This window comes from Chiloscyllium plagiosum, chromosome 1, assembly GCF_004010195.1.
Source record: "Chiloscyllium plagiosum isolate BGI_BamShark_2017 chromosome 1, ASM401019v2, whole genome shotgun sequence".
Lineage (NCBI taxonomy): Eukaryota > Metazoa > Chordata > Chondrichthyes > Orectolobiformes > Hemiscylliidae > Chiloscyllium > Chiloscyllium plagiosum.
In genome coordinates this window covers 97644541-97653505 of record NC_057710.1, presented here as the reverse complement: position 1 = coordinate 97653505, position 8965 = coordinate 97644541, and the positions used below count along the sequence as shown (strand labels likewise).

Genomic DNA, 8965 nt, shown 5'->3' with positions numbered 1-8965 from the left:
CCTATAACTCTCTATCGCCCCAATTGAACCTTCACGTCTCATCTTGAGATAGGCCGCCCTCTTCCATTTAACAAGGGATTCCAATTCCTTATTAAACCACGGCTCCCTCGCACGACGACCCTTTCCCTGCCTGACAGGTACATAATTATCAAGGACACTCAATAGTTGCTCCTTGAACAAGCTCCACATATCATTATTCTAAATTATTGCTCGGTGTGGCAACAGAACAGAATTCATACTTTGAAATGACAAAACTTTTTTTTTATTCTCTTGTGAGCAACATCAGCATCATCACCATCACCTGTGCTTTGTTCAAATGCAGGTCCTTGGCTCACAGGACTGTTTCCATACCCCTCTATCCTGTACTGTTCTTTTAATTTGCCAGTACCTTCTTTCAATTTTCAAGCCACTCAATTTCACATGTTCTTCTTTTGTCTTTTTTTCTTCTTGAAATTTCCCCCTTCATTAGGTCTCTTGAAATTCCATTTCATCTTAAAATGTGCCCTGTCCAGACACACTAACTTTTCTTCTTTACATTCAGCAAATGTATTTGTTCCTCCATTCTCCACAGCACTTAGTAATTTGTTACTTTATCTGTAAAGATACTTTTCATTCTCCTACGATCCACATTTCAGAGCTGTTTAGCAAGTTAGTTTCCTCATTCCGTAAGGTCCATTCTTCACATCCATATAAAACAACATTCTAAAGTGAACTTTATAAATAAGTCACTTAATGGAGTTGTTTATTCAGTTTTCAGTTAGGGAGGATTACTTCTTACCAAATTAGCGTTTCTCATTTTTATTGTTTCTTTGCTGAATCTTCCCTTTATCATGGAATACATATGATTCAACATTATCTTTTAAATACTTGAATTTTGTGCAGGTTCTAGTCCTCTTCCCTCTATGGATGTATGAATATTTCTAGGTGATTTTGAAATATCCATCAGTTGTTTTATTTAATGTTCAATTCACCCTGAAGTTCGTGTTTGCTATTATTATTCTGTCTGCTAGTTCTGATTCTTCTTTTGTACTGTTACAACTATTTTATCATGATTGGCATGGACTGATTGGATTGAAGCATCTGTTTCCATGGTGTAGGACTGTATGACTTTATCTGCAAATCTGATGTTCTCATTTGTCCTTAATCTTAGCAGATTGTGTGACTTCAAATGCTTTTTCGAACATTCCTGCTGTAGACAAATTGAAGTGCACTGGTTAAAAATAACACTCTTGACAATCTGCTTTTCCAATCCACATCATTCCAACTCTCCTTTGGTTACTTTCGATGCTGCTGTTTGTCCCATGTACAGGTCATTCCGTTATAATGTGTGTTTCATTAACACATATTTGCTATAATGTGACTGATAAAATGGGGACGCTTTCTAAAGTGCAAAGTTTTAAAGTGTATATTGGTTATAATGTGATTCTGGCCCCATTAGTTTAAATGGTGCTGCGATTACACGATTTTCTTATAATACAGGATTGCATGCGAACAGAACTACCGCATTATAGCTGAACTGACTGTACAGATTTCTTATGAGTCATTTATCTCTCCAATCTTGTCTAGTGTCTTTCAGCACTGTCAAGAGCTTAATACAGTCAAACTATCAAACTTTGTTCTCAAACTGTACAAAACTAATGTATAATTCTTGTTCATATTCTTCCATGCTTTAAATTTTGATTTTTGTCTTTTATATTTGCTTTCAGGCAACAACATACTTTTTGAAATTGCATCTTTTGCCTCATTATCATTCCCTTTGAGCCTGTCTTCTACCCCCCCCCCCCCCTCCCCTCAATCAAAAACAGCATTCTTTTGGTCCCCTTCCTCAAAACCTATTGCATTGCTAACTATTATCCATTCTGATGAAGGATCTTTGCCCTATAATGTTAACACTTGTTTCTCCCTCTATAGATGATGTCTGAACTGCTGAGTGTTTCCAGCATTTTCCACTTTTTCCAGGATCCTTGAATTTGATCAGTTATTTTCTAACTATTTAAAATCTCACATTTTTGAAAGTATTTTTTGATGGTGAGGATGGTAAGATGCTTTAAAAATTTCAGAAGTATCAACCTTGAGCAGGTGTGAGTCAGGCTTTTGATTTCCAGTTAAATATTGTTGTCACATTTTTCTGAACTCTGAAATTGTTTCATTAAACCAATCATCAAGCTAAGATACTAAAAGATTCTGTATGAATTTTATGTGCATTTATGAAATGCATTTAAAATTCAAAACCTTGCTTCCCACCCCATCCCTCCCATGACACTATTTCTCCCTTTTCACCTTGCCAATATAGGATGCAAAGTATCTTTTCCGACTGTATATGGCTTTGAAGCAATATCGAGAAGCAGCCAGAACAGCCATAATAATCGCTAGAGAAGAACAATCTGCAGGTATGATCCGTCCATACTAAAAGAAAAAAAAGCTTCTGTGGAAAAGTAATTTTTCTCTTTCAGCGTGAGCCTTTATGGGATAAGTGTTTTAATCTTGCCTATTGGAAATTGATATGCAAATAATCAGATTTCTAGTTTCCAGTCCTAGAAAGTCAATTCTGCTTTAAAAAGAATCCAGTTGCTTTAAAACCCTAGAATATTTCATGTCTGTCATAGATTAATAGTCTAATGAATTAGACAGCTATGTTGTAAGTCACGATTAATAAACTGCAAAATTTTATTTTCATAAAAGAAATTAAAAAGGCAATGTGGTATATTGTATGTTTTGCCTTGTTTCAGGAAACTACAGGAATGCACACGATGTGCTGTTTAGTATGTACACAGAGCTCAAAGCACACAAAATCAAAATCCCCTCAGAAATGGTGACAAACCTTATGATTCTACACAGCTACATTCTGGTAAAGGTAAGAAGCTTTTGTGTGTCATGAGCATAGTATTCCATGTTTTGTTCTGGGCAGTGTGGTCTAAACTTATGTGCTTAACAGCTAACTCTTAACTGGTGCTTTTTGTATGTATACACACATTCTTTGGATAGAAAGGGCTTCTATGGCTATCAACAGAAATATGCTTAGGATAGTTGCCCCATTACACCACGTGCAAATTACTAAACCTTCATAATATACTACCAACTGCGAAAGCCCCTTCAAGCCACTCACCATCTTAACCGAAAGATATCTCAATTTCTTCAGTGCCACTGGATCAAAATCCTGGAACTCACTTGCTAATGGCATTTTGAGTCTACCTACATCAAGTGGACAGCAGCAATTCAAGAAGGCAGCTCACCACTACCACCTCAAGGATGATTAGGATGGGCAATAAATGCAGGCTCAGTGATGCCCATATCCTATGATAAATAAAGAAGTATCAAAGTCAGTAGAAATGAGGAAAAGGGAAGATAAACGATTAGTTTATCCAAGATCAGCCATTTTATACCAGCAAGTCTTGGGAATGGGTCATCTGATTTGAGGTCATGGAACCCAATGGAATTCTTCAGAGAGGGAAAGAAAATTCTTCAACAAGTCAAACTCTTGCGTTTCTTAGTGGCCAAATTTGAAGAGATTTGTTCAACACTTAATTGATATATTAAAGCAGGTATATCTACAATATAAAATGTGGTTGCACTAAATGAGGGAAAGCAGGAGTAGAATTAAACTATTCGCAATTATTTAGCTTAACAAGTGCAGGACGCTCATTGTCACTAAGATTGACAGGATCTGATCATTTCACTCTGCCATGCCACTCCCTCCAGCCAAACATCCTTTGATGCTTCCCCATGCCCTAATGCTGAACCAACATCTTCCTCTAATGACTCTCCTGTCTTCCCTCATGCTTAGTTAGATTTCATCTCATCCACACGCTGTGTACCTTTGACAGTATTAAATATCTCCACATTGTCTTCCATCTTAGTCAACATTGTAACAAGTTCTCTTTCTTTCAGGTGTTATACCTTTTATTGTTTCCTTAAACTTCCATTGTTGTCATCTTATCAGAAACTCAATCTTTGAACTCGAGTTACAAATTACCAATTATCTCCAACTACCTTCAATCTTGTCGCTTCCCAAATCCATTGCTATCTTTCCTGGAAGTCCATGAATCTCACCTATCAGATCTTAGACTATCATGTACCAAAACAACTCTTATCACGTTTGAAATCCTCTGTGACCGTAAATAAAGGTAAGCTTTCTTCATTCATCCTTCTATCTGCAGCTTTTGATGTGGTTGACCTCCATATCCTCCTCCAAAGCCCCTCTGTCACACAGTTGAATGGTGCTGCTTTCACCTAATTCCATTCTTATCTAATCACAGCCAGAGAATCACTTACATGATTTGTTGTCACATGTACCTAAGTACAGTGAAAAGCTTTGTTTGCAATCACAAAGCAAGAACAACATTGTTTGAAGTTATTTGAAGTCCATTCATCAGTCTAATAATGGTAGAGAAGAAGTTGTTCTTGAACCTAGAACATAGAACAGTACAGCACAGAACAGGCCCTTCAGCCCACGATGTTGTGCCAACCATTGATCCTTATGTATGGTAAACCTAATGTACGAACCCTCAAATTTCTGTAACCATATGCATATCCAGCAGTCTCTTAAATATCCCCAATGACCTCGCTTCCACAACTGCTGCTGGCAACGCATTCCATGCTCTCTCAACTCTCTGCGTAAAGAACCCACCTCTGACATCCCCTCTATACTTTCCGCCAAACAGCTTAAAACTATGACCCCTCGTGTTAACAATTTCTGCCCTGGGGAAAAGTCTCTGGCTATCAACTCTATCTATGCCTCTCATTATCTTGTACACCTCAATTAGGTCCCCTCTCTTCTTTCTTTTTTTCAATGAAAAAAGTCCGAGCTCAGTCAACCTCTCTTCGTAACCTCCATTCCAGGCAGCATCCTGGTAAATCTCTGAACCCTCTCCAAAGCATCCACATCTTTCCTATAATAGGGTGACCGGAACTGGACACAGAATTCCAAGTGTGGTCTAACCAAAGTTTTATAGAGCTGCAACAAGATCTCACGGCTCTTAAACTCAATCCCCCTGTTAATAAAAGCCAAAACACCACATGCTTTCTTAACAACCCTGTTGATGTTTGTTCAAGCTTTTGTATCTACTGCCTGATGGAAGAGATTTTAGAAAAGCATTACTAAGGTGGGCAGTGTCTTTGATGATATTGGCAGCCTTTCCATGACAATGAGAAATGTAAAGTGAGAAGTGGCTTTAGCACTATTACCTCTGGTGTCCTCCAAGGAGCTATCCATGGCTTCCACCTATTTCTTAACTACTTCCTGCACCTTGATAACGTCATATGAAGGTGCAGCCTTACCTTTCACGTGCAGATAACTCACAGATCTACCTCACATTGCCTCTCGCAACTCTTTCACTCTTGCTGTATTATCAGACTCCTCATCCGACGTGTAATATTGTATGAGTAGAAATTTTCTGATTTATGTATTCAGAAGCCATTATCAATATCCTCTCCAAACTCTGTACACTACCCATCCCATCCTCCTTTCTGGCAACAATCTGAGAACAAGCCAATCTATTTGCAAATCTAGTGCTACATTTGACCGCATGATAAGCCCTTGTCCTCCTGTGCCTATTTTCACCTCATAACATCGCTCAATTTCATTCTCAACTCTTGTGCTGCTGAAACGCTCATCTGTCTCTCTCTTTCCCTGTAGCCTTGAATTTCAGGAGCACTGCTAACTGGCATGCCACAGTCTATCATCTAAAATTGAGGTCATCCAAAACTTTGCCCATTTAACTTGCAGAAAGTCCTATTCCCAATTATTCCTGTCCTTTATGATCAAGATTTGCTCTCAACCAAGCGGCATGTTGATTTTAAAATTCTCATCTTTGGTTTGAAATCCTTTCTTGTCATCAGCAATCCTACCTCTGTCCAATCTAACCCTGAGTTATGTACACTCTTCAAATCAGACCTATTGTGCATCCAAAAATTTAACTGTTCGCCATTAGAGTCCAAGTTTTCAGCAGCCTAGGGATATCTTTCTCACAACTCCTGTCTCGCTTCCTTACTTGCCCTCTTAAAATGTACTAGACGAATAAAATATGTTGAAAAGTCTCAGTAGGCCAAGCAGCACTTGTGGAGAGAAACAGAATTCGCATTTCTGGACAATAACCTTTCATCAGAACTCATGAAAGACAAAAATGTAAGAACCTTTAAATCAGTGGAAAAGGTGGGGAGATGTACAAGTTCATGTGCAAGGTTAAATGGTGACAGCAGAGAGTGGTATTGGATATAGTAAAGAAACAATGGTTGTGTCCAAATGGTGTGTGTCTAACCACAAAAAAAATCTAAATATAATGTAAAGGGACAAAGTAGGAAACCAAAAGAAGACCAAACAGTAGAGAAAAAAACTATTTTTAAGTGGGGAGCAAGACAAACGTAGACCTGCAATCAAAATCTACTGAATGGAGTGTTGAGTCCAAAAGACTCTGGCAAGTCAAATGATAAGGTTCTGTTCCTCCAGCTAGTGTTGAAATTCATTAGAACTGTAGCAGGCTATGGACAGAAATCAGCATAGAAGCAAGAGGCGACTGATAATAGCTTCCCAATACTTAATCAAATAAAATTTCTGCTCATCCAGTATTACACATCAATCAAAGAGTCTGATAATTTGCTAAAATGACAAGCTCAAAGTGATGCTTATGGGCTCAATGAAGATGTTCCAAAAGCTGTCACCCAGTTCGCGTTTGGTCTCCTTGATGGATAAGACATCAAGTTTAGTTGGACAGAACACTTCAAAGAACTTAAAACAGCAATATAATCATAGGTAAGGACATGTTTGATGAAATCCCCCCCATTCTCTACCAAGGAAGATCTGTTGAGATAATTGCTAAACTTTTCTTCTGCCGATCTACACAATCATCTTTTACACTCTCCAGAAAAAGAGGCCAGAAGAAGGTTCAGTTCAGAAGAAAAGATGCATGATAGAAGGCCAGTTTAGTTTTGGTCATCACCAGGTCACCATAGCCAAAACAAAACCTTAAGCTATTTTAGCAGTCCCAAAAGAGAAGCTTGAAAAAAACCCTGAGCTTTCTTAGAGTTCAGTGAGTTAATTTGTGACTGTCTCAGGAAGAGAAAGCATTACATCTGGTGAATGTGCAGAAAGCTGCTGAAAGAAAATGCTTGCAATCCCTTCAGATGAATAAAAAATTAAAAAGAGTGAAGATAGGAGTGCTACTTAACCAGGGTTGAATGTCTGTAAAGGATATTGCTGGGGAAAATGGTTGAATTTTTTTTGCTGTGTATAAAAACAATAACATCTTTCTCTTATACATATAGCTTTATTTTATTTTTCTTTTGTGTAGTAAACCTTTTATTGTTAAAAGTACATTGGCAGCATCTTGTGAATGTGTTCAGTGCCTGATCAATTGGTAACTAAATTACAAAAATAAAAATTATTGTCTATCAAAGAAGATTTCACTCGAGGATCTAACTTGTTCAGTATTATTGTCACCAAAGATGATGATACTTTTACTTGGAAGAAGTTTTTGAGCCTTGTCTTTTCATCTCCTAACTTCTTGATGTTCAAGAATTATGTCATCTACTGTTGCACAGAAAGGTGCCATAGAGAAGGGATATAGTGCTAGGCCGACTGAAGATCATCAAAACCTACTCCTTCTCTGACTTGATATTTCATGTAACTTATCATGTAACCTCTGTAGTGAAGCACCTTGGGATATTTAATTACATTAAAGGTGCTATCTCAATATAAGTTATCATTTCTATTCCTTTCTTAATTGAAGATTTATTTCCTCTTTGTAGACTCATGTAAAGCGTGGAGACCACATGAAAGGAGCAAGGATGCTCATCCGAGTTGCAAATAACATCAGCAAGTTTCCATCTCGTAAGTGTCACGTGTGAGTTAAAAAGGAACAGTCACATGCCACAGCTTATAATTTTTAATATAAGTCCAAATCTTTCATTATTACAAATTGTTAATAATATGCTGAGGTAGGCTAAATTGTATAATTTTCAGTTGCAGTACAATAAGGCATATATCCTCAATTAAATGAAATGTTATGGCTTTCACATGAATTTTAGAAAGCCTATGACAAAGTACTGCATAAAATGCTGGTTAACAGAATTGAGGTTCATGGGATAGAAGGGTCAAAATTGGTTTGGTGAAGAAAATGACTGAAGGTTGGTTGGCAATGGTGTTCACCAAAATACAATGCGAGGACCACTGTTGCTTATGTTTTGTTTTATTTACTGGTGAGACATAGATATCGCTGACAGGGCCAGCATTTATTTCCCATTCCTAATTACACTTGAAGGTGAACTGTCCTCTTGAATTGCTGCAGTCCATGTGCTGTTGGTACACCAACTATGCTATTAGGGAGGGAATTCCAGGGTTTTGACCCAGTGACAGTAAAGGAACAGCAATATATTTACAAATCAATAGTGATGGATTGGAGGGGAACTTGCAAATGGTCATGTTCCCATTTATCTGCTGTCCTTGTCCTTCTAGATGGTATAAGCAATTAGTTGGATTTTGAAAATTATAGTAAAATTTGCTGATGATTCCAATTTTTGGAGATGTGATTGACAGAATTATACCAATTGAATGTAACAGGTCATGGACAGGCTAACAGAATGAGCAGGCAGGTGGAAAATGGAATTTAATACAGAAGAATGTGAGGTGATGTACTTTGGCAGATAAATGTGGAAAGACAACGTACACTACATAGCACAGTTCTAAAAAGCATACAAGGACAAAGGAGTTTGGGGGTTCATGTGGACAGATCTTGAAGGTTTCAGTACATGCTGAGAGATCAGTTAAGAAAGCATGTGGAATCTTATAGGAGAAAGTGAGAACTGCAGATGCTGGAGATCAGAGTTGAAAATGTGTTGCTGGAAAAGCGCAGCAGGTCAGGCAGCATCCAAGGAGCAGGAGAATCGACGTTTCGGGCATGAGCCCCTCTTCAGGAATGAGGAAAGTGTGCCAAGCAGGCTAAGATAAAAGGTAGGGAGGAGGGACTTGGGG

At 38.0% G+C, this 8965-nt stretch overlaps 1 protein-coding gene across 4 annotated transcripts in view; it reads left to right on the top strand.

Moving 5' to 3' along the window:
* Positions 1 to 8965, top strand: part of wdr19 (WD repeat domain 19) — a 169676-nt gene that overhangs the window by 129205 nt on the left and 31506 nt on the right. For 3 of the 4 annotated variants that reach the window (XR_006312065.1, XM_043692836.1, XM_043692850.1), the window contains exons 30-32: positions 2294 to 2390; positions 2730 to 2854; positions 7744 to 7825. Coding sequence is in view for 3 of the 4 variants with exons in the window: in XM_043692836.1 (XP_043548771.1) it covers positions 2294 to 2390; positions 2730 to 2854; positions 7744 to 7825 (304 nt within the window). In the remaining variant the exon portion in view is untranslated. Of the gene's footprint in view, positions 1 to 1706; positions 1797 to 2293; positions 2391 to 2729; positions 2855 to 7743; positions 7826 to 8965 lie in introns of those variants that run through there. The other variant, XM_043692856.1, reaches the window with a different exon arrangement.